General features: G+C 42.4%; 3 protein-coding genes and 2 long non-coding RNA genes across 5 annotated transcripts; 3 read left to right on the top strand and 2 right to left on the bottom strand.

The window, feature by feature from the left end:
* Positions 1 to 3,588: 3,588 nt before the first annotated feature.
* LOC4337209 (cuscuta receptor 1) lies at positions 3,589 to 6,517 on the bottom strand. The gene is made up of 3 exons (XM_015779132.3): positions 6,038 to 6,517; positions 5,789 to 5,935; positions 3,589 to 5,683 (listed from the first exon to the last, which is right to left on the bottom strand). Exons 1-3 carry the CDS (start codon positions 6,426 to 6,428, stop codon positions 3,624 to 3,626), a joined length of 2,598 nt encoding a protein of 865 aa, XP_015634618.1. The 5' UTR covers positions 6,429 to 6,517; the 3' UTR covers positions 3,589 to 3,623.
* Positions 6,518 to 10,306: 3,789 nt separating this feature from the next.
* LOC136355982 (uncharacterized) lies at positions 10,307 to 13,088 on the top strand. Its single transcript, XR_010740594.1, has 2 exons — positions 10,307 to 10,644; positions 10,737 to 13,088. It is a non-coding gene; the product is annotated as an uncharacterized lncRNA (long non-coding RNA).
* Positions 13,089 to 13,665: 577 nt separating this feature from the next.
* On the top strand, positions 13,666 to 17,836 carry LOC112938749 (uncharacterized). Its single transcript, XR_010741072.1, has 2 exons — positions 13,666 to 16,866; positions 17,008 to 17,836. It is a non-coding gene; the product is annotated as an uncharacterized lncRNA (long non-coding RNA).
* On the bottom strand, positions 14,264 to 17,691 carry LOC4337207 (receptor-like protein 14). Its single transcript, XM_015781731.3, has 4 exons — positions 17,238 to 17,691; positions 17,002 to 17,154; positions 16,667 to 16,882; positions 14,264 to 16,568 (listed from the first exon to the last, which is right to left on the bottom strand). Exons 1-4 carry the CDS (start codon positions 17,650 to 17,652, stop codon positions 14,473 to 14,475), a joined length of 2,880 nt encoding a protein of 959 aa, XP_015637217.1. The 5' UTR covers positions 17,653 to 17,691; the 3' UTR covers positions 14,264 to 14,472.
* Positions 17,837 to 21,465: 3,629 nt separating the features above from the next.
* On the top strand, positions 21,466 to 25,278 carry LOC4337206 (glycerol kinase). Its single transcript, XM_015780754.3, has 4 exons — positions 21,466 to 21,755; positions 22,928 to 23,149; positions 23,225 to 24,218; positions 24,924 to 25,278. The coding sequence occupies exons 1-4, from the start codon at positions 21,625 to 21,627 to the stop codon at positions 25,164 to 25,166; spliced, it is 1,590 nt and encodes a 529-aa protein (XP_015636240.1). The 5' UTR covers positions 21,466 to 21,624; the 3' UTR covers positions 25,167 to 25,278.
* Positions 25,279 to 26,229: the final 951 nt, after the last annotated feature.

Raw genomic sequence — 26,229 nt, 5'->3', positions numbered from 1 at the left:
CTTCACCGCATCTTGTAAGTGACCTTTGTCATGAAACATCTGTCCAACTTTCACCTGCTTACTATCATAACACCAGTGGGCATCTAAACCATCGTTTACCTTCATACGACTCATTGATATGGTCGTCCAATTATCGGGTATGTAAGTTTCGTTGTCCCACAGTGTTGTATCTTCTCCTTCCACTACAAGCGCAATGTATTCCTAGTTTTCCACTTCCATCTGATCCACTACCGCCTCATTCTCCTCCGCTGCATCAACACGCATAGGCGAATCCGGTTCTTCATCGTCCGAGTCGTTGGCCTCACGATTAGTACCACGAACAATGACCTCTCCTTGTGTATTACCCTCTACTACTTCTTCCCCTCGACCTTGCTCAGTCCGCCAAACATTTTCAGCTTGTCCACCTTCCAACGGAGTTTCTTCCACCACGGCATGACTTGACTCCCCCGATCGATCAACACATTTTGTCTTCTGCACCACTATTGCCAGGCTATAGCCTTTCTCCCTTACTTTACTAACAAACTTCCTCCAACTCCCAGTTGACGCAACCTCCACTACTCTCCACTGCCATCCATGTTGACCCCTCACTGGCCACACGGCATTTATGACAAATTTATCGTGCACTGGATCTACCCCAAACATATTATACAACCACCCTAACACGTCGTTCAAACCCATATGCTCCGGTGCATTCAGACTAGTATCATGGAAGGCATATAGAGTCAAATCCACCCCGCTATCACATATTTGTATAGGAGCATCGCCATAATACAGACGAATGGGCATATCACCTGACATCCTGATAAAACATGACAAATAGTCTCACGTTTAATCATTTAATCATTCGATAATTACCCTATTACAACTTATACTACATTGCCGTGTACTAATTTACAACTATTAGTAACAAACAACTAGTTTAATAATCCAAATAAAATATAACACCTTTGTACATATTTTAACACACAACATATCAATAATATGTACTAACTAAGAACTAATTTAACCGTACAATTACTTAAATACCTCTACCAACATTTAGCAATAACAAATATGTGCTAACCATACATACTAACATCGAACAATGCGAAACAATTAACAACTCTTAAACCAATTTTTTATTAAACTTTCATATGCATTGTACTTAGGGATTACTAATGTATACCTTAACTTCACTGCTGGAGGGCGTCGCCAACCCTTTCCTCCCGGCCGGCGCCTCCTCTCCGGCCTGCTATTCCCTCCCCTCGCTCCCTCCGGCGCTCACGGCGACGATGTGGCGACTCTCGACGGCGGCTGGCGATGTGGTCCTCAAATAAATCGAACAAGCATCGCGGGCTGGGGAGACGGGGCTTTAAACCGGCTTGTCGAACGCCCATTGTTCGACAGGGTCGGTGGAGGGACCTGTCGAACGCCCCCGGTTCGACAGGCCTGGCGGCGCGGGGTGGTGGGCCCTGTCGAACTCTCTCCGTTCGACAGGCGAGCGTGTCGAACGCCAGCCGTTCGACAGGGCTCTGTCGACTGCCCGTCGTTCGATAGGTGCCCTATCGAATTGCACCCGTTCGACAGGGACCTACTCTCGCGATTTTCCCCGGTTGGCCACTACTTTTGCGATTTTCCATAAAAATAATATTAATCCTCAAAAAAATCCGCCAAAGCTAGGTCGTCGTCACTCTTGCCTGGCCCCGCCTCCGGCATCGCCGCTCCTCCACTTGCTCCCGGCAACTACCAATAGCCGCGCAGACAGCAGCGAACCAACCCTAGGGTAGCCACTTCAAGGACCGGAGGAAGTTGGATGGTATGTGATGTGCTTCTTCTCTGTGTTATTTCTGCTCTTGTCTTGGATTATTTCGGTTGGATATCATCCGATATATGCACACACGGCTAATACAGTTTTGGAATCATTCCCCATTTTAACAACCTAACATGTATTTAGTATTGAGTACGGAGTACACTTTAGTATTTAATCCTAGATTTTATTTCCATGTACATCCATATAGATACATTTGAATTTGAATTATATTTAGACAATTCAGAATCTTCGGGGGATGTGAATTGGATTTTGTGGGATCCAAATGGGGCCAACAAGTTTAGGGCCCCTTTGAATCGCAGGATTGAGAAAACAGAGGAATAGGAAAAACTTAGGAATTGAATGCCACATTTATTGGATTCCTATGGGATTTTGAAACACAGGAAAGTTTTCAAACTGTTGTTTGATTAGCACACGGAAAAAACGCAGGAACCTTAGACACATGAAGAGGAAAACATGAGGTGAGACCTCATGCTTATTTTCCTCCAAAATTGCTCAGGTAAGGTTCATTTCATAGGAATTTCAAAGGAATTGATAGGAAACAATCCTTTGTTTCAAAGGACTCTATAGGATTATTTACCATAGAATAAAATCCTCTAGAATTCCTATGGTTTTTCCTTTGATTCAAAGGGGCCCTTATTTTTATCATGTCATGGTGATAAATCATTTTATGATGATAATCAGATGTTAGGGTAAACCCAGGTTTGTCCTTTGTAAGCCAACCGACCCGGTGAGAGTACTAGTTCCGGTTCAACCGTCGGGCTGGTATGTTTTTTTTACTATGGCTACAGTAAACATTTGCTAATGACTTTTACTATGGCTACAGTAAACATTTGCTAATGACTTTATTTGCTAATAACGTATTAATTAGGCTTAATAAATTCATCTCGCGGTTTACTGATGGATTCTGTAATTATTTTTTTATTAGTGCCCGAACACCCCATGCATCACTCTACTCCCTCTGTCCCATAATATGCGGTTTACTGACGGATTCTGTAATTATTTATTTATTAGTGCCCGAACACCCTATGCAACACCCTACTCCCTCCGTCGCATAATATAGCAACCTAGAACCGGATGAGACACTTCATGGTACAACGAATCTGGGCAGGAAGTATGTCCGGATTCGTTGTACTATGAAGTGTCTCGTTCGGTACTAGGTTGCTATATTATAGGATGGAGGGAGTATATAATATCTGATGTGATACGTCAAAACTTTACACCCTTGAATCTAAACACCCCCCAAAGTCAGAAAGTGCCTTTTTCTTCTCCAACGTGCGCACGGCACACAAAATCTCTAAACCTATCAATAGAAGCTCCCGCTCCTTCCAAAAAGGACTCTCACCGGAAGCATTTGTTGACCGCTTTTGTTGAGAGTACTTTTTGGAAGGGTTAAACCACAGCTTCTGTTGATAGCTAATTAAGAGTTTATAAACGGTAAGGCCATATTGCATACGTGTCTCTACTGTCGACAAGGAAAAAAAAGTTACTTCAGTAGCACATATGCAAGATTACATTTTCTTTAGGAAATAATATACGTTTGAGTGAACAGTACGAGTAGAATGTTGGATGGTACTAGTAGCTGTTCCCTCCGTCCTATTTAAAGCGCAACTATAAGTTTCTGTGTCTAATTTTGATTGATTTTTTCTGAAAAAATTAAAAAGCATAAGTAAGTATTATTCATGTTTTATCATCTAATAACAATAAAATATTAATCATGATTTTTTTTTAAATAAGACCGACAATTAAAGTTAGACACGGAAACTCATGGCTGCGCTTAAAATAGGACAAAGTAAGTATTAAAAAATCTGAAGCTCTACATTCGGAAGCTTGTGAATGCGAAAGTAATCCAAAATGTCACTACGAACGAGGCAGCAGTGACCGCGTAAAGGATTGGATCATTTCCCTTTCCATCTCCATCATCCGGTAGCGAATGACCTGAACTGGGAGCACACTCGCTCCCTTCTGACGCTGGGTGTAGGAGGTTGTTTCCTTGGTAGCTATCCATATCAAATGAGCCGAACTGACCAGAGTTTGGTATACATCCTGATAAGTTGTTGTACATCACTGAGAACACGGACAGTGATGACAAACGAGTTAACTGCCATGGTATTGCTCCACTCAGCTTGTTGTGGGATAGGTCTAAGCTTTCAACTGAACTCATGCTTGCAAAGGTTGCTGGGATTGGTCCGGCAAAGAAATTGTAGGACAGATTGAGGGCCTTGATATGTCCCAGATTTCCCAACTCCCTGGGAATTTGTCCAGACAACATGTTTGCAGATAAGTCGATGCCAGACATCCAATTGATGAAATTGTGTTTGTATATGTAAATGTTGCCTTTAGTACGGAAGCTGAAGCCTCTTTCTTCATAGCATCCGATGTAATCGAAAATTGGGTACCTAAAGTGATTCTCACAGATTAGCGACCATAAAGGGATACCAACTGGATTTTGTCCAAATGAGAGGTTTCCAATACATGATGGCAATGGCCCTGATAGACTGTTGTGTGAGAAATCAAGTATCCTTAAAGACTGGAGCTGACAAAGGCTGGGAGATATCTGCCCTTCAAACTTGTTGCTGCCCAGTGAAAGGTACTTACTTTCACCTAGATATTGTACCCATTCAATGTTTCCGTTGAATTGGTTGTGACTGAGATCCAAAGCCATGACAGTAGAGCTATTGAAGAAAGAAAAAGGTACTATATGTCCGGACAAAGAATTATGAGAGACGATAAAAAAATCAAGCTCTAATGCGGTCATACAGTTTGGTATAGCCCCTGAAAGGTTGTTATGAGATAGATCCAAAAGCATAATTCTTGTCAAATTGCAAATGCTTGGATGGATTTCACCGATTAGACTATTGCCCGCAAGACTCAAGGTGCATAAAGTGGAAAGGTTCCATTGTGAAAAATCGAGTTTACCTGATAAATTATTGTCATGCAAATCCAATGTTCCATGAGCATCGAAATCTGCTGTTAGATATCGCGGCAGTGTTCCTTCAAATTTGTTGCCATCAAGGTATAATGCATGTTTGATCGACAAATGATTCGTACCACCAAATATGGGGCCACCAAGTTTGTTGTTTGAGACCTTCAAGGTTGTCAGTATAGGATATTCAGTGAGCAAGCAATTAGGCAATTCTCCTGAAAGACTGTTATTTGATAGGTCCAGGTATTCCATTCTAGTAATGTTGCACAATGATGATGGTATTTCTCCAGAAATCGTATTGCTAGAAACATCAAGAAAACTCATATTTGGAAATACTGAGCTGATGTTAGCCGGTAGATGTCCGGAGATACGGTTCATAGGAAGACTGATAGCTTGTAGATTCATTTGGGGATACCATATTGGACCTAATGACCCTGTTAGTGAGTTATTTCCAAGATTAAGGTAAACTAATGTGGCTTGCTCTGTAAATAACCAATTGGGCATGCTCCCAGACAGGCTGTTATTCGACAAATCAAGCACTTCTAGTTGATGCTGTGTGCGTAAAAAAATTGGTTCTCTAACAATGTTCTTATCAAGGTTGCAGCCAGAGAGGACTAGCACTTTCAGTTGGAATGAAGGTGACCAGCTAGGAAAGTTGACCGCAACAACCAAATTAGCATTTCCTGAGACATCTATCTTTTGGAGCTTGGTGAGGTTTCTCAGCCAGAAGAAGGAAAATTCACCACTCAAATTATTCATTGAAAAATTGAATGTCTTTAACGCTGACGTAATATTTGAAGACAGTGTCACAGGAATACTCCCCTCAAAGAGATTTTGTGAGAGACTCAAGTGCTCAAGACGAGGAAGTGAGAACAATGATGAAGGAATGCTTCCATTTAGTCGATTGGAACTTAAATCCAATTCCCGCAGGTTCCGAAGACTTTCAAAAACTGCAAAAACATGCATATGGATGATTATTATAAATTGCAAAACAATAATAAACATCAATATATTTTCTTCTGCTCCAGGAATACTAGGAAGTGTTCATTTTGGACCTGAAGACGGAAGTACTCCACCAACGCCAGTAAACTGAAGATGCAAGACTTCCAGGGAAACCAATTTCCCAATAGATGCCGGGATAGTACCATTCAAGCAGTTGTTATTGAGCTTGAGATACCGAAGCTTGGTCAATCCTAGTAAACCTGGCCAGAACGTTTCCATTTACAAAAGTAAGTTCTGTCAACCGTGGATCATACATGCGTGCGAGACATGGAAGGCTATGGAGCCATGCGACTCGTACTTACCATCCCAGCTCTGGAAAGTAGCATTGTTCATGGACAAATCCAGGAACTGAAGCTCCGGGAATGAAGAGAAGACCGTTGTGTCGAAACGCCAAAACGAGTGACCGAGTGCATCTAGCACTTCATTAGAATCATACAGGTTTGAGAAATAGAGATGTGATACTCGCCCAGTGATGTTGCTGCAGTTGACGCGCTCCCACAAGCAGCAGTCGTCGCCGCGGCCCCATGAACGCGGCGCCGTGCCATTTGAGCGCGTCAGAGAGGAGCCGATGTCCATCAGCGCCGTCCTCTCCTCCACGAAGCAGCCATGGGAGGACGTGGAGATATTGGAATCTGGCAAGCATAGCACAACCAAGAAGAAGCAGAAGGATCCCCACGGAAAGCTGCAGCTCATCTTGGAACAAGAAGCTCCACCTTCTCCTACGCTTGGCTCACTGAGACACCTGAGAATGATCAATGGTGGATTGCTAGATTGTGTGGTTTTATCATGCTGCTGGGGAAGCAACTTTGCTTTTTACCACTCTTGGGCTCTGTAAAAACACGGGTATTTAGCTATAAGTTTTAATCATGTTAATGACTTAGTCACACTTGCTGAGAGCAGTGTTGATTGTGTCACGATGTTAACTAGGACCTATTAACGTATTGAATTGTTGATTCTAATTTGAATTTCCTGAGTTATTTATTAACTGTTCATCGCTTGATATTAAGTCATATGCATATGCATATGCATTATCGATATATTTATTAGTTAGAATAAATTCTGTGAGAGTGCATTATTTCAAGAATATCAAGTATGGTTCATGCCACGTTGTTGGCCATTATCTGTAGCGCGGATTAGTTGTCACTGGAGAGGTAGTGAGGTACACGAATGCACAATAGAAATTAGAAATCCCATTCTTTATAATTTACCAGTACAAGTCTGCAACATACACGCAGATACTTGTACACTAAAATTCTTACACTGTATGCATCTTATATATATAGTACATATGCATGGTTATACAATATCAACTGAACTCATACACTGCATACAAGTCTAAAGAAGAAAAATATGATTTATCAAGAAATGTTGTGCTATATTAGAGTATACAATTTGATTCTAGGAGGTTAAGGTCATAAAAGTAAAACCCAGAAAATAAAAGTGAAACTAGCGTGTTTTATTTTTGAATGCATATAATCTAATGGTCACACAACCAAACCATATATAAGTGCAAATAGTAATTGGACAATATAGTATCATCTTAAATTTAATGGATTCTTAAAAGGATAATTCAAGTATAGATCAGCCATCTCACTACATAGTTAACAACAAGAATTATCTCTGATGATCTACAAGTGCATTTGAGTTAAGGATTATATCTTTATATAGTTCTATAAATCAATGCTCAGTAAATCCATCATAGGATGAATTTTGAATGCATGCATAGTTAGAAATAATCATCGTTCTATTTAACCTCAAGAGCTTAAGATAAGATCAATATTGTGCTACCATTTCAAGTTAAATAGGCAGAGCATAAATGGTTAGACATTGATCTATTCTCAGTGTAGAAACTAAATAGAGCATCTAGGATCCATTAGCAGAATCATAGGTAAGTTGGCTCTTACTAAGAAATGAGCCGTAGACCGGTATTTTACCTTGGAAGTGGAATACGAGGGTTGCTACAGGCTCTCGGTATGGGCATGGTACGTACCCCTATTTTGTGACTTGTGAGTTTGACATGGACCCGTAGCTTAAGTTAATGAGAGTGTCGGAGAGGAGGGGAATGGATAAATTGAAAAGATACGTAAAACGAGATGAGCTATTAGCATATGATTAATTGAGTATTAATTATTTTAAACTTGAAAAATGAATTACTATAATTTTTTAAAACAACTTTCATATATAAAACTTTTACAGACATCGCATCATAAAACTTTTACCAACATCACATCGTTTAGTATTTCAGAAAACATGCGTGTGAAAAACGAGATAAATCTTTTCTCAATGTTCCGCGGGCGAAGTTGAAAGAAAAAGATTGAGAAGATATGTAAAATGAGATGAGTAATTAAGATATAATTAATTACTTCATCCGTTTCATATTATAAGACTTTCTAGCATTGACCACATTCATATATATGTTAATAAATCTAGACATATATGTGTGCATAGATTCATTAACATCTATATGAATATGAGCAATACTAGAAAGTAAGTTTAATTATTTTAAATTTTAAAAAATAGATTTTTAAAGTAACTTTTCTATAAAAAAAATCTTTAAAAATACGCACCGTTTAATAACTCAAAAAACGTGCGAGCCAAAAACAACTCAATTTCAGCTAGCAAGACTCGTTTGCACCTGGGTTCTGGAAGGCCAAGTGGGACAATAGTAACGCGGTTACGCGGAGATCTCATGACGAGAATATTTGCTTTCGGCGATAGCTGAAATTGAGGCAAGTTGGGGAGTCACTTGAAGATTATGACGAATTTTGTCCGTCCTCATACGTATCCTTGCCCATTTTCTAAATTTCTTGTGTGAGCAATTGTTTTTCTTGATGCTGTTTCTTGACTAATTAAACAAGCTACTGCAATCTACCGAGTGCTTCAATCAGTTTGGACCGGCTCAGCATCTCAACTAGAGCCAACTCTGCACCTCGAAATATTAGAAGAGAATCAAGCTCAATTTATGAGGTTACCCGTCAAGAACCAGCCAGAATTAATGTCGGTTAATTTGTTATCCAGTAACTATGAGCTCCTCTGAACTTGCAAAAAACAGGAGAAAGTCTGCAACTGAAAGGAGATCTCCCAAGTTTCGGATCGTCTCTCTCTCACACACAAAAAAAAAAAAAGTTTCGGATCGTGAACGGAGAAGCAGTGCCGCATGCTGACCCTTGACTTTGTCTAACAGTGACCACTAATTAGGCAAATTCCCTGTCAAGTAAGCTACTTCATGATTATCTCCTATCTCGTGTTTATGAGACACTGACCAATTTGACTGTAACATGTGAACAGGGGAAAAAAGAGATGCGTATAGAGATAAGTAATATAAGAGGGATTGTACAACGGATAATACGAGCGACACGTTGCGTGGGACGGCTCTCTGGCTTGGAGCACAACACCACAATTACTCGTGAGCAAGTTACTACTTGTACCTGTTGTCGCGATCCATTGAGACTAGTAAGGCCTTGTTTAGTTTTTAAATTTTTTTTCAAAAACATCATATCGAATCATCGGGCATCGTTATCGATCTATCAGCTGCGCCTCCTTCCCCGCCGCCGGCTGCGTGTTATCTCGATCACCCCAGCGGCGACGGCGACGACACGAGAGAAGGGAAGCGGCAGCGGCTGCGACGCTTGAGAAGGGAGGCAGTGGCGGCGCGTGCGACCTTGGGGTCGGACTGTCGGAGAGGCCCGGGAGGCGTTGGTAGTGGCGGCACGGGTGAGCTCGAGGTCGAAGATCCCGGTAGCGGTGAGGTGAGCGACCTCGACAGCATCGCGCCCGCCGTCGACGACCCCCGCCTCCCTATCGACGCCCGTGCCGTTTCCGCCTTGCTGCCGCCTTCCCAGGCCCATCTTTGGCAGCCGCCGGCCACCATCGTGATGCCGTCCTCCTCCTCTTCCGCTAGCCCCACCGATCGGCTACAGGCAGAGAAGACTGAGGGAGAGGAGGAACCGAGGAGAGAAGGGGGGGATGACGTGGTATCCTGACGTGTGGGGCCCACGCTGACTCAGCCGTCACATCGGATAAAACCAGGATCAAAATCACCGAAGGATCTAAAGTGAACGGTTTTGATTAGTTAAGAGACGCCGGATATCTGATTTTGCAGTTTAAGGACGTTTTTTTAACTCGAACAAGTTCAGGGACCTTTGGTGTACTTTTTCCACAAATTATAATGGTCTGGACACTATTCTCAGTCGGCTCCTTACCATTAGGCCTGCGCCATCTTACCTTGCCGCTTCGCGGCCTATTCATTCGGCCCGCTTGGACTCGCCGGGAATCAGTATTGGGCCTCGAATTCAGATTAACCTTGGCTTGGCCCAATTTGCAAGGCGATCGGCTCTAGAGGTGGCCAAATGGGCCGGGCCAAACGGGCGGCCCGGGGCACGGCCGAACCTGTAGCAGGCACGGCCCGGCACGGCCTGCTACAGTAACGGGCCGTGCCGTGCTTGGGCCGCTGGCCGAGCCCGCGGGCCGGCACGGCACGGCACGGCTACTGTAGCGGGCCGGCACGGCACGGCCCGCGGCACGGCACGACACGACACGCCGGCGGCCCGTCAGGCGCGGACAGGGCGGGCGGCGGTCGAATGGGAAGGCGCCACGTGGCACTAACGGCTATTTGACCGTTCAAATTTGAAAATAACCGTTGGGAGGCTAAAAAATTCATAAAAATTTCGAAAAAATTCCAAAAAATCTCAAATTTCGCCCTATAAATAGGGCATGAACCCCAGCCATTTCTCCTCATCCCACACTCCTCATCTTGTGCTCTCAAGTGTTTTAAGTGCTCTCTTTGTTCTCAAGTGTGCATTTTTTTTGATTTTGACAAAATTTGCTCAAATTTTGTCAAAAATCAAAATTAGTTTCGTAGTTCAACAGTTTGATCGCAGAGGTTTGAAGAGCTCGCGGTTGGAAAGATGTAAGTAATATTCAAATTTGTGTATTATTTGTATTGTGTTTGTGAATTCAATAAATATTCGAAAATTTGTTTATGTCGGTTTAAATTTTCAGAATGGATCCGAACTTTCCATACCAGTCGCCGTCGTTCACCTTGGGTGATTTCGACCCCAACTACATGTCGGGGTTTGACGGTACCTCCGGATCGGCTCCAACTCCACCATCTGTGGAGGAGGTACCGGTTCATACGGCTGTCGTTGAGGAGGTACCGGTTCAGGCGGAGACAGCTTCGGAAGGATTTTCCGGAACCGCGAGCGGAAGTGTTTCGACACACACCGGCTCGAAGAGATCGAGAACCTCCGGTGTGTGGCAAAGCTTCGACGAGATAAAGGAAACATGCCCCGATGGAAGGGAGGTATCGAAAGCCCGTTGTAGAATATGTAGGCAAATTTTATCTGCTCGTTCTTCTGGTGGTACAGGTCACCTCAAGCGCCATGCGGAGTCGTGTGCCAAGAAGCAAGGAATACAACTCCGGCAGCAGCAACTTATGGTAAACCCAGACGGTACGGTACGCAGTTGGGAGTACGATCCCATGGTTGCTCGAGAATCTCTTGTCCGGTTAATCGCCAGGCAAGATTTACCCCTGAACTTTGGGGAGTCCCCTGCTTTTGAACATTACATTCAGCAATCTCATAACCCTAGGTTTAAAGCTGTGAGTAGGCAAACATCAACTAGAGATTTAGAGAATGTTTATCACAAGGAAGCAACTGCACTTAAGGAACTGTTTAGTACATGTACTTTCTCTGTTAGTGTTACTTCAGATATATGGAGTAGTAGAGCTAGAGAGGATTATCTTAGCGTAGTTGTTCATTTTGTTGATGATGATTGGCAATTACAAAAGAGAGTTTTAGGGCTTAGGTTAATAGATGTCTCACATACAGGAGAAAACATAGCTGAAAGAATTAGGGAAGTAATTAATGAATTTAATCTTGCTGATAAAATATTTGCTGTCACCCTAGATAATGCATCTGCTAATTCTAGGGCTATTGAAATATTGCAACCTTTATTTTGTGTGTATGCTCAATCTTTTCTACTCCATCAGCGCTGTGCATGTCATATAATTAATTTGATTGTTAAGACTGGCATGAAGAGGGTAGGTGACCACATCGATGCTGTTCGTCAAGCAATCGCGTGGTTAACTGCTTCTAACCCGCGGATTGCTGCATGGAAGAGGTTTTGCAATGCGGCCGGTGTGAAAGCTCGTAAGTTTGCCACCGATGCAGAGCATCGGTGGAATGCAACGTATTTAATGTTAAAAGTTGTTTTACCTTATAGTAGTTTACTTTCTGATTTTGTTCAGTCACGTGGTGGCCCAAGAAACAGTGACGGGTCTTCAGTACTGAACGAGCATGTTTGGGCAATTGTCCAAAAATTTTACCAATTTCTAGAAACTTTTTATGATTGTACTCTAACTTTGTCACAAGTTTATTATCCAACTGCTAATATAATTTTGCACAACCTTCTTGAAATTGCTACTTTATTTAAAGAATACGAAAATGATGATGTTCTAACTGAACCTGTCTTTCACATGAAACAAAAATATTTGAAATATTGGAAAAATATACCTATGTTGTATGCTCTTGCTTTTGTTTTAGATCCTAGGTGTAAATTAAGGGGATTGTCTGCTATTTTATCACTTGTTGGAGATACTATAGGTGTAGATTATAGTTCTTTTTATACTGAGGTTAGACGTAAATTATATGAGGTTTTTGGAAGATATGAAGTAAAGTTTCAGGAAGTTCGCCAGCAGAGACCCCCTCCTATCCCCACTACAGGTAAGAAGAAGATACAGTGGGGTAGGATTTGGGGTGGATCGTCTTCAAGTTCAATCCAAGGTGGTGGCAGTTCGTCGGCTACAAGTGGAGACGCCTCTTCGCATGTTGTGGCCGAAGAGTTGTCCGGTTATTTGGACAGCGACGCCATCCACCACGAAGCACAAGATTTCAACGTCCTCGGGTGGTGGAATGACCACAAGATAACATATCCTGTGCTTTTAAAACTAGCACGGGATGTGTTGACGGTGCCCGTGTCGACGGTGTCCTCCGAATCGGCCTTCAGTCTATGCGGCCGAATCATCGAAGACCGGAGGACGACTCTGCGCAGCGACCACGTCGAAATGCTACTAAGCGTTAAAGACTGGGAGCTTGCTCGACAACATGCCCAATACACTGCGGACAACCAAGAATTGGCCGCCCAGTTCGAGCAACTCTACCTGGATCCAGACCAACCCCAGTAGAATTTTGTTAGAAGTAGTTCTGACCTTTGAGCTGTACTCTTTTCTTTGTCATGGTTTTCTCATTTTCCCCTATGAGTTTTTACATGACAAAGTTTTTAACGAGGCAGCATGTATCATTGTATCCTGTAATGATATAAACATCAATAAAGGTCATTACTATTTTTAACAAATTCTTTTGCAATATTTTCGCAAGTGTGGATTTATCTTTAAATTATTTCAAAATAATGAATCACAATCTATATTTTTAAATTTTTCAACACAACAAAAAAAATACCATTTTTTCTTTTTTTTAACATTAGCAAATCATTACTTTTTTAAAAAACTTTTATTTCCATTTTTTAAATACCATTTTTTCATTTTTTAACATTAGTAAATCATTACTTTTTTTAAACATTTTATTTCCATTTTTAATTTTTTTTTCCTTATACATTTCCTTTGCTTTTTTTTTTAAAAAAAACACTGTGCACTGCAGGCTGGCGGGCTGGCGGCCTGCCTTCACGGGCCGCCGTGCCCCGAACGGCCCGTGGGCCGCGGGCGTGCCGTGCCGGCACGGGCACGGCCCGGCCATCCACGGGCCGTGCTTGGGCCAGCGGCTCGGCACGTGGGCCGGCACGGCACGCCCGTTTCATCAGCCGTGCCTAACGGGCCGTGCCGAAACGGGCCGTGCCGGAACCGTGCCCGTGCCGGGCCGGGCCGTGCCGCCCGTTTGGACACCTATAATCGGCTCGGTTGGCATCTTCTTCCCCCATTGCTGCCCTGGTTGCCGGCTTCACCTCCGCCGCGTCTCCTCCCCTCTCCGCCTCTCCGCTCTCTCCTTGCTCCGTTGCTCTCGCCACCACAACCACCATGGGTCCATGGCTACAGCCAAACCTAGGTCGTCGTCACTCTTGCCTGGCCCCGCCTCCGGCATCGCCGCTCCTCCATCCTGCTCCCGGCAACTACCAATAGCCGCGCAGACAGCAGCGAACCAACCCTAGGGTAGTCACTTCAAGGACCGGAGGAAGTTGGATGGTATGTGATCTGCTTCTTCTCTGTGTTATTGCTGCTTTTGTCTTGGATTATTTCGGTTGGATATCATCCGATATATGCACACAGAGTTTTGGAATCATTCCCCAATTTAACAACCAAACAGGTATATTTAGTATTTAATCCTAGATTTTATTTCCATATACATCCATATAGGTACATTTGAATTTGAATTATATTTAGAAAATCAGAATCTTCGGGGATGCGAATTGGATTTTGTGGGAAATGGGGCCAACAAGTTTATTTTTACCATGTCATGGTGAGAAATCATTTTATGATGATAATCAGAGGTTAGGGCAAACCTGCACTTAAGCGCGCCCTGTGTAAATTGCAGCCTAATATATTCATTCATCTTATAGCAAGCTACATTTCTCAACAGCCATTTACACAACATCGACATTTAGATGACAGGCCCAAAACAAAATATGGACATTAGATTAAAAATTATAGACTCAAGAATTTTGAAGCAGTTGGTAAGTGGAGACTTCACAATCAGAAATGGATGACAGAAAAATAAACTTCAAATCGTTAATGACCACACCAAAACACCAAATTCCTTGTCGCGAGAATTGCACGCCGTCCGAGTGGATGGAAAAACAAGAAAGCAACGGTGCCCCAAAACGCCAGGACGAATGAGGCAGCACTGACTGCATAGAGCACTGGATCATCTGCCATACTGTCTCTTCCTTCCGATGGCAAGTCACCTGCTCCTGAATCTGGAGAGCATATGTTTCCCTTTGACATACTCCGAAGATTACTGTTGCCTTGGTAGCTATCCATACCGTACGTGCCGAACTGACCAGAGTTTGGAATACATCCTGATAAGTTGTTATATGCCACAGAGAACACCGCTAATGACGATAATTTGGTCAGCTGCCATGGAATCAATCCACTCAGTTCATTGTGGGAAAGGTCCAAGCTTTCAATCTCGCTCATGTTTGCAAAGCTTGCTGGGATTTGACCAGTGAAGAAATTGTTGGACAGGTTGAGGGATTTGATATGGCTCAGATTCCCAAGCTCCCATGGAATTTCTCCTGACAGCATATTCCCGGATAAGTCGATACCAGACATCAGATCGAAGAAGTTGTAACCATATGTATATTGTCCCCCTTTTGTAGCAAAGGTGAAGTCTATTGGGTCATGAACAATTATGTAAGCCTCTATTATAACATAAATAAGTAGCAATGGTGAATAATTTTGAGCTGCCGTATCACTCTCACAAGAGATGTTGCCAACACATGGTGGCAGTGAGCCTGAGAGTTTGTTGTGTGAGAAGTCGATTATCCTTGGGCACTTTAGTTTACACAAGTTTGGAGTGATTTGGCCTTCAAAGTCATTCCATCCCAATGAAAGTGTCTTGATTTTATCAAGATGCCGTAACCAATTGAGGTTACCAGTCAACTTATTATGTCTCATATCCAAATACATAAGATTTGATGTGTTGAAAAGATCATCCGAGATGTTTCCTGATAATGAATTCCCATACAGATTAAGCGAACTTAGAGATGCACTGGCACATCTTGGTATAGATCCTGATAAGTTGTTGTTTGAAAGATCTAAAATTTCAATGCTTGCCAAGCTGCAAATTTTTTGAGGGATACTGCCAGTTATATGGTTCCCAGAAAGATCTAGTACCTGCAATTTAGACAGATTCCAAAATGAGGTGTCAAGTTCACCGGACAGGCTGTTATCATGCAAATCCATGATTACTAGTGCTCCTGACAGATTACGAGGCAGTGTTCCTTCAAATTTGTTGTTCTGTAGGTGCATTGCAAACCCGATGGACAGTTTTTTCATCCCACCAAACACCAGACCTCCAAGCTGGTTGTTTGAGGCACTCAAGGTCCACAGCTCAAGAAAATCAGTGAACACACAAGTCGGCATTTTACCAGAAAAATTATTGTTTGATAAGCTCAAGTCCTTCATGTGTTTGATGCTGCACAGTGACATCGGAATTTCTCCATGAAAGTTATTGTCTGACAAATCCAGAGTGGACAAGCTTGGAAATATTGCGCTGAAGTTGGCAGGTAGCTTCCCTGTAATACGGTTGGTAGATATAACAATAGATTGTAGAGCTGTTTGGGGGTGCCATATGGGACTTAGAGATCCAGTTAGCGAGTTATTTCCAAGGTTTAGGTTAACCAGAGTTGCTTCTTTTGTAAAAAGCCAATTCGGCATTCTTCCTGACAAGTTATTGTTTGACAAGTCAAGCTCCTGCAAATGATGTTGTGTGCGTAGAAAGTGTGGTTCTGCAATTATGCCTTTGTCAAGACCACAACCAGAGAGAGCTAACTGTTTCAGTTGGAATGGAGGTGCCCATCCAGGAATATTGACATCAACTGCTAAATTAATATTCCCTGACAAGTTGATTTCTTCAAGTTTAGTGAGGTTCCTCAGCCAAAAAAATGAGAGTTTACCACTCAGATTGTTCTGGGAAAACCGAAGACCTTTGAGAGACAGAGAAAGATTTGAAGATGGAGTTATAGGGATAGGTCCTTCAAAAGTATTTCCCGAGAGATCCAATCGTTCAATATGTGGAAGTGAAAGCAAGAAAGTAGAAATGTTTCCAGTGAAGTTATTGGAACTCAAATGCAATTCTCGTAGGTTCCTTAGATATCCGAATGCTGCGCAAAGTATGAATACAATGAATCAGTTATAATCAGCATCATAGAAAATCTTGCCCAGATGTTATGATCAAGCATGAAATGTCCATTATTTTTACCTCGTTCGGTTGGAAGAGCTCCACTCATCCTGTTGTTGTTGAGATTTAATACTTGTAGTGAAACTGGCTCCAAAGATGAATTAATTGGAGTACGTCCTGCTAACGAACTTCCTGAGGGATCAAGGTGAGGTAGTTCAAGTAATGACCCCGGAAGGCTTCCGCTGAATCCGTTGGCACTCAAATTCAGCTCCTTCAGATTCGTAAGATTTTTTAAAACTGCAATAGTGTTACAAATATAACAGCACATGTACAAGATGTTACAAATATAATCATCACATGTACAAGATGCTAATTCTTTACTGAACTATGTTCATTCTAAATATCCATTTCTGTACCTGCAGTGGGAACAACTCCACTCATGGCGTTGGAGCTGGCATCTAGGACTTCAAGCGAAACCAGTTCCCCAAGATCTGCGAGGATACTCTCTTGCAACCAGTTATAACTGAGGTTGAGATGCTGTAGCTTGGGCAGCTTCAGCCCTACCAAGCCTATGATAGTTTGTCTGAAAATATTAGTCATTGCAAAAGCAAGGAGCAATCTTGGTTATTCAGGATGGACACTGTGCACATACCATCGATATTTAGAGAACTGGGATAGATACTGGACAGATCCAGGAACTGAAGCTCCGGGAATGAGGAGAAGACCGTCGTGTTGAAACGCCAAAACGAGTCACCATGTGCATTTAGCACTTCCAGAGAATCATACAGGTTTGAGAAGTAGAGATGTGATACTCGCCCAGTGATGTTGCTGCATTTGACGCGCTCCCACAAGCAGCAGTCGTCGTCACCGTCGCCGCGCCCCCATGATGGCGGCACCGTGCCGTTTGAGCGCGTCAGAGAGGAGCCAATGTCCATCAGCGCCGTCCTCTCCTCCACGAAGCAGCCATGGGACGTGGAGATATTGGAATCTAGCAAGCATAGCACAACCAAGAAGAAGAAGAAGAAGAATCTCATCCTGAAATAAACTCCGTCTTCTCCTGCGCTCATCTCTAGCAGGCTGGAGACACCTGAGGATGATCGATCAGTGGTGGATTACTACTAGATTGCGTGGTTTTATCATGCTGCTGCATTTGTCCTGTTTCCATGAACTTTCATGGGTACACACGGCTGGTGAAGCAACTTTTGATTGGACCAGGTTTTCCTGGTCGTACCCGGTCCGTGACTTTTGTGAGTTGACACGCGACGACCCTGTAGCTAGCTTTGTGGTTTTAAAGTTTTGCAGTCTGGGATTCTGGAAGGACAAGTGGGAGTGTGGGACAGCAGGAACGCGGAGATCTCATGATGAGATTATCTGCTTTCGTCGATAACTGAAATTTTAAGGCCAAGTTGGGAGTCACCGGAGCTGATCCCCCTTTCTTCTCCCGTGGTGTACGGGCTGGTCGACGTCGTTAATTTCACTTTGGGATTTTATTGTCAAAGTTTCACTTTGGACTAGGTAACTTTACCTTTGTTGCACAATGAAGCACCCCAAACCACATCTTCAGTTCTTCGATGACTTTGAGCGAATTGTTACTGACGTGCTAGTAAATTTTCATGTCTAAATGCTTGCTATACCTTTATCGAAAGAACGCTAGACATCACTAGCGTAAAGAGTTATGGTGGTTTATTGTGCAACAAAGATAAAGTTGTCTAGTCCAAAGTGAAAAGATTGTGTATAGAGTGATCCAAAGTGAAACTTTGGCAATAAAACATGGCTCAAAGTGCAATTCACTCTTTTATTTTTTTGGTTCTGGGTCACCTTCGCGTTGCGTGCCCTCAGCATCTGAGTTTAGGGTTTGTTTGAAAAGCTTCTAGCATCTATACCTTTTTCTAGAATCAGAAACTCTCTTAGGCTGCGTTCTTTCCACAAGTTTCCCAACCCCTTTCCCTCGTTTTCCGCGTGCACACTTTTCAAACTGCTAAATGGTGTGTTTTTTTGCAAAAAGTTTCTATACGAAAGTTGCTTTAAAAAAACAAATTAATCCATTTTTGAAAAAAAATTAACTAATACTTAATTAATCACATGCTAATGGACCGCTCCGTTTTCCGTGCGGTGGAGTTGGGTTCCCAACCCCAAGTATCAAACACAGCCTTAAACCGTTCAACTTTTTCTTCAGTTTTTGAGAAGTTGTAGTTATAAGAAATCTAGCTTCTCTAAATTCTCAGAAACTGTTTACCAACCAATTGTTTTTTAGAATTTTAAGCTTCTTAAATTGAGCTTTAGAGATTGAATGTAGCATTGCATTATACATTCTCCGTCCTAGGAAAAGATCATTTATGTCTTTTTTGTTTATCCCAAAATAAATTTATTTTAAGTAATTATTATATTAGATTTCGTGAAAAATAGATAAAGTAATAAATAACTGCATTAAGATTTGGTGAAGTATGCGGTATTTTAGTTTTGTTTTCTAAATTCGTGTTGATATGTGTAAGACGAGCGAAAAAATAAACTTACTTCGATACGGAGGAAGCAACTTGAGCAGATGCAAAGCCCGATCGCATACAGTCAAGTCGCAACTCGCACGTCGCGTCCGTAACGGCGCCTGGAAGCAGCTTCGTCTTGGTGCATTCTGCCAACAACTTGACGATAACCGGGACCTCATAGTTGAAGCCGGGAACGTCGAGCTCGATGGCGTCCGCGACGGAGCCTGCAAGCAACTTGTACAGTCATCTGTACATCCCATTCCCACCAACAACTTACCTGGCACGGTCCTGCAAAATCTCCAAAAGAAATTTTTGGCCCAATCTTCTGTTTCCCCCGGCCTTTTGGGAGCTTCTTCTGTGATTGACTTGGGGCCGGTTACCAGTGGCAGCAATCAGGCTGGACCTGCCACAACGCCTCCTCGGCCCATGAAAGCTTCCTTTTCCAAGAGCAAAGTTGTAACATCAACCGGACCGGACGAACAGGTCCTGCCATGCGATTCCAGCAAAGGACGCAAAGATGCAAGCATCTCAAGTCCGATGGCGAAAACGACAGCGAATAGCGTGTGAAAATAGGTTGAGAGGTTTGATGAGCATTGGTGAAGCCGATTGGTATGGTTTGCGTTGCGCTGACACCAGACTGATTTATTTGCATCAATGATATCAGGTATGCTCTAGTGGTCCTTTTAAGATTGGTTTGATGAAGTGGTTGAAGATTATGACGATTTTTGTCCGTCCTCATACCGTCGTACGTATGCTTGCCCATTTTCTAGTGTGAGCAATTGTTTTTCTTGATGCTGTATCTTAGACTTATTAAACAAGCTACTGCAGGGAGGGTGCTTGGTGTGTTTAGTTCACGTCAAAACTGGAAGTTTGGTTGAAATTAGAACGATGTGACGGAAAAGTTGGAAGTTTATGTGTGTGTAGGAAAGTTTTGATGTGATGGAAAAGTTGGAAGTTTAAAACTAAGGCTGTGTTTAGTTCCTTCTAAAATTAAAAGTTTGGGTTGAAATTGGTACAATGTGACTGAAAAATTGTATGTGTATGACATGTTGATGTGATGGAAAAAATTGAAAGTTTGGATCCAAAGTTTGGACCTAAACACACCCTAAATTCGGTCTCAACCAGTTTGGACTTTGGAGTGGCACATCACCTCAACTAGAGCCAACTCTGCACCTCGAAATATCAGGCGAGAACTTACCTGTCAATAATCAGGCAGGATTCCTATCTGTTGATTTGTTATCCAGGCTATGTTTAGATTGAGGCAAAGTTTGAATTTTGGTTGAAATTAAAGATGATGTGACTGAAAAGTTGTGTGTGTATGACAAGTTGATGTGATGAAAAAGGACTGAAGTTTGGATCCAAACACAACCCCGGTAGCCATGCGCTCCTCTGAACTTGCAAAAAAAGAGGAGAAAATCTGCAACTGAGGCTGTGTTTAGATCCAAAGTTTGGACCCAAACTTCAGTCTTTTTTCATCAAATTAACCTGTCATACACACATAATTTTTCAGTCACATTATCTCTAATTTCAACCAAAATCCAAACGATCTCCCAAGTTTCGGATCGTGAACGGAGAACCCGTGCCGCATGCTGACCCTTGACTTTGACTGACAGTGACCGATCCACTAATTAGGCAATTTCCCGCTGTCAAGTATGCTACTTATGATTATCTCCTACTATCTCGTGTTTATGAAACACTGACCAATTTGACTGTAACATGTGAACAGGGGAAAAAAAGAGATGCGTCATGCGTATAGGGATAAGTAGTCTAAGAGGAATTGTACAACGGATAATACGAACGACACGTTGCGTGTGCCGGCTCTCTGGCTTGGAGCACAACACCACAATTACTCGTGAGCAAGTTACTACTTGTACCTGTTGTCGCGATCCATGGAGACTAGTAAGGCGTCCATGTGATGTCATTGTTGATGGGCAAGTGCCTGTGCCAATCAGGACACCCAAATTGCCTGTCAATGCACATGCGTCCCAACTCTCCCAAGTCTCCACTTGAGATGGCGTCCTCAGTTCGTCATTATTAGGATAAGATTGTCCGGGAGTCCCTATTCACACCCAGCAAATCGGCGATTACACGAACTAATCTATCATTATCTCTAGCCGTCAGGGCTTTAATACTCTCCATGATTGTCCGCGCGGTTCGCCAGCAGCAGCAGCAACAACCCCCGCAAAATTCCCAGATTTTGTGGGACGCGCACGCGAAAAACTCCTTCCAATCGAAGAGGATAGAGAGCAGTGTGGTGGAGACGTGGAGTGGACAAGGAAATGGGCATTGACTTCCACGCCCACCTTGTTGCCTCCGCTGCGGCGTCGTTGCCTCGCCTCCCCCACCAATCGGATCGGCGCGTCGCCTATAAAATTTCCTCCCAACTCCTAACTGCCCACTCCGATTTGACGCCATCTGCTCGTCTGCCTCCTCCCCGATTTCCTCTCCTCTCTCTCTCTCCCTCTCTCCATCCCTCCCGGCGTCCAATCTGTTCTGCTTCTCGCTGCGCCCCCGGAATTGTGGTGAGGTTTTGTGAGGGTGTGGGGGAGGAGGAGGATGGCGGAGGAGGTGTATGTCGCGTCGATCGACCAGGGCACGACGAGCACGCGGTTCATCGTCTACGACCGCCACGCCAAGCCCGTCGCGTCGCATCAGCTCGAGTTCAAGCAGCACTACCCGGAGGCTGGGTAAGTGTGCTGAACTGCTAATTAGTGATGCTCTTTACAACGATGTGATATTTCGGGTGGAGATTGGCATTAGCATGGGATTATTATGTGATCTGTGTGATGGATTCTGGGGCTGAATGTACTGCTCGATTGGTTGACCTGGATGGAATTGAGGTGCTGTTAGTTTTAAATATGCTACCTTTTTGTGGTGGTTGTGATTCATTTTGTTTTGTTTGTGGAGGTTCATAGTAGTAGTACTGTTAATTGCTTGTTGCTGTATCAGGTTTTCCATTGCCGTTTATTTTGATGGCTTAATTGTCAAATTAGGATTATAATATGTGATGCCAGAAATAGGATATTTTGCTCTCCTTTATTTATTTTTTGCACATATCTCTATAATTTTCTAGTGCTAGATAATAACCAGAAATGCACACCCTTATGGCCTTTTATGTTTCACAACAAAGCTCCTTTCCTCCTCCTTTGAACGATTGAGATTTAAGCTATATAGTGCCAAACAAATTCGGAATATGATAAGGATAGGTTCATATTTTTCTACATGATTATCATGTTAAGTGTTGCTTGCTTTCTTACTGAGTTAATGGAGTCGCAAAAGTCTAGTCTTCTTGATTTTGAGCTATCATCTGGGGACAGGGGTACTTAAATCTATGGTGCCTTAAGGATCAAGCTCTTTATCTGCTTGAGTAATTTGTTTCCTTGACAATTGATCTGTGACCATCATAACTTGTGCTTTGAAATTTGACTTCTCAATGCTGTATTCATGGAGATGTCTGATTAGCCTGAGTTACTTTAAATCTATTAAAATTTTAATAATTACCTTGATGCATTTTAAGGGGGGCAACTTCTTTATTGTCCACATGAGTATACATTTCTTGCATGAATAGTAGAAAATTTAGAATCCTGTTCTGTTGTTTTGTTGATTTGTGCAAGGAGAAACCGACCAAACTGAGGCGTGCCTTATGCTGTGACATTCTATTGTCTCTGTTTCTGGTCAGTGGTCAGACTCACTGTAGCATGTTCTCTTTAGTGCCACATATATGTGCGATGCACTGAAAAATTCGTCTTGAATTTTTGTTGATGTTTGATACCACTTTACTTTGCCTTTTAGAGACAACTTATGATTTTGCTTTACTTATTTGTGAGTTGTGACTCTGTCTGCTGGTATGAATTAACAGATGGGTTGAGCATGATCCTATGGAGATTATGGAGAGTGTGAAGATATGCATGGCGAAGGCACTTGACAAAGCTGCAGCTGATGGTCATAATATGGATGTTGGACTGAAGGCCATTGGTATTACAAATCAGAGGGAAACCACTGTTATGTGGAGCAAATCCACAGGCCTTCCTCTATACAATGCCATTGTATGGATGGATGCTCGCACAAGCCCCATTTGCAGGTCTTCCCTTTGTCCATCATGTTTGACATATCAGTGTTATATAGTGCAGTTTTCTCATAATGTTTGACCTTTCAGGAGATTGGAAAGTGATCTTTCTGGTGGTAGAACCCACTTTGTCGAGACATGTGGATTGCCAATCAGTACCTATTTCAGTGCTTTGAAGGTGTTATGGTTGATCGAAAATGTGGATGCCGTCAAGAATGCAGTCCGAGCTGGTGATGCCTTATTTGGCACAATTGACACCTGGTTAATCTGGAACCTCACAGGAGGCATTGGCGGGACAGATCGTGATGGAAATAAAGTATTTGGGCACCATGTCACAGACTGCTCCAATGCATCTCGCACAATGCTTATGAACCTGAAGGCACTTGACTGGGACAAACCAACACTTGAGACGTTAGGAATTCCTGCTGAGATATTGCCCAAAATTATCAGTAACTCGGAGAGAATTGGTGTGGTTGCCAATGGGTTTCCCTTGGCGGGCGTCCCTATTGCTGGGTGCCTAGGAGACCAGCATGCTGCAATGCTTGGGCAGCTGTGCCAGAAAGGTGAAGCCAAAAGCACCTACGGAACTGGTGCCTTCATTCTTCTCAACACAGGGGAGGAGCCTACCCAATCCTCCCATGGTCTTCTTAGCACGATTGCTTATAAGCTTGGCCCAAGCGCACCCACTAATTATGCTCTAGAAGGCTCCATCGCAATTGCTGGTGCCGCAGTTCAGTGGTTGAGAGACAGCCTTGGAATCATTAGCACAGCAGCTGATATTGAAAAGTTGGCTGATACTGTGCAGGATTCAGGTGGAATATACTTTGTTCCAGCATTCAATGGGTTGTTTGCACCATGGTGGAGGGATGATGCAAGAGGCATATGTATAGGAATCACACGGTTCACTAACAAGGGGCACATTGCTCGAGCAGTGCTCGAGAGTATGTGCTTTCAGGTGAATGATGTCCTCAGCTCCATGCACAAGGATGCTGGGGAGGCAGGAGAAGTGAAGAGTGCAGAAGGGGAGTTCCTGCTGCGCGTTGATGGTGGTGCTACTGTCAACAATCTTCTCATGCAGATCCAGGTAATAATCCTTCTCACGAGATTTAAAAAGAATAATAAATACTCTGCTAGCTTTTCCATTGGAACAGTGGAACATTTACTATCACGCAGATGCGAAATTTCTGGGTTGATGAGCAACTACGTTTAAGAGTAAAATAATTCAAATAGGTTATCAACGTTGATGTTACCACCACCTGAAATGTTCATGCTTATAGTTGTGCTTTTGACTTGGTGAAAATGAATGAAATGCAAGATGTTGGCTCTTTGTGTCCCTCTTTCTATTTAAGGTTAACCAAAGCACCAATTGTTACCTTTTGCACATAATGACCTCTTACTTCTGTGAGTCATACTTGACATGATTGCAGCCACATCTGTACAGCACTATGCTATCAATCTCAAACAGGAAAAAAATATATAAGTACTGTCTTCATCTGTAAACAAAACAGTAGTGCTATGAACTGTTATTTCAAAATTCACTATCTTATTGATAACTGATCTTTGGCTAATTTACTTATATCCTCCTACAGTACAGCTTACTGAAATTAGAAGCTTGAGCTAATTAGTTAAATCCTCTTATAGTATTGCTTACTGAAATTGTCTTGAAAAACAATCTTTTTAAATGCACTGGGTGTAATTGTAGCTGTAGCTTAGTGAAACGTTTCTCTTTGCAATTGTAAAATCTCTCCAAATTCCCATAAGATCACTGATTTTGCATGCACACCTGCAGGCTGATTTATTGGGTAGCCCTGTTGTCAGACCTGCTGACATCGAGACAACTGCCCTTGGAGCTGCGTATGCAGCTGGATTAGCTGTTGGAGTCTGGTCGAAGGAACAAATTTTCGCTGGTTTGCACAAGGAGAACACCAGAGTCTTCCGCCCGAAATTGGATGAGGCCCACAGGAGGAAGAGAGCAGACTCCTGGTACAAGGCCGTTTCAAGATCATTTGATTTGGCTGACCTTTCTCTTTAGAATGACGAGGGATTTGTGAATTACTTCTGGATTGTATAAGGTGCTTAGCACTTGTTATGTCCATGAATAAGTTGGTCAATGGAACATCCTTCAAAAGAATTAGTTGATTCCCCACGCTTTGCTGCTGGAATTATTAAGTAATTTTCAATATACTTTTTTAACAATTGAGATAGGAGTAAAAAGAAAAAATAATGAAATGTCAGTGTTTATTCAGTACTTATCCTGAAACAAACAAATGATGCCTGCGCTTTAATGTGGAACATGTTGATGAGTATATGTTAAATATTATAAAAATGATAGATAGATTTATTAAAATATTGTAAAAATGATGTAAGAGATGATTGGATATGTTTGTATGTTGATTTGTAAAATTAAATAGATTATAGATGATATTGCATATTTTCATGAGGTTAAATATTTAATTATTGCTAGTGGGTGATGATGTAGAATGGTTGTATGTTAAGCTTTGGATTGAGTGGGTTGTAACTTTATGAAAAAGCTTTGGAGTGAGTGGGTTGTAACTTTATGAAAAGTATAGATTTATCTTCTTGGTATTTATGGCAGAATCAGATCATATTGTTACAATCACAAATTTAAAATATCACCAATTTCCACCTTTTGGTTTTGATCGTGTTGTGAACATGTAGTTTACAGTCATGCACACGTCTCCTGGAGCATACAAATGTTTGCATTGTCACTATATGGAGATGTAGCATTAAGAAATTCCAACAATTCATGTACAAATTCTGACGGGCGAACACTTCAGACTTCGGAGCGAGACAAAAGAAAGACTATTAATCAGAGTTTGAAGGAATCTCTTATGAGAACCCCCTAATCCTTTTTCCATAGTAGTTATTGCAACGGATACGGAAATAAAAGAGTTTATGTTGTGTTGTTTTGAGATATCGACTTAAAAAGAAACTTATCTCAAACTATCGATATGTGGAAGAGTGCATTGTTATCGATGTGAATTGGTTTTTAAAGTAGTTAAGATATACTATTTAGAAGACACTGAGCAATAATTGCTATAAAGAGTCAGATCAATGTGTTCGATGTTGGATTA

This window comes from Oryza sativa, chromosome 4 (assembly GCF_034140825.1).
Source record: "Oryza sativa Japonica Group chromosome 4, ASM3414082v1".
Lineage (NCBI taxonomy): Eukaryota > Viridiplantae > Streptophyta > Magnoliopsida > Poales > Poaceae > Oryza > Oryza sativa.
Note: the sequence above shows the minus strand (reverse complement) of the source record. Positions and strands in the feature narration are given on the sequence as shown.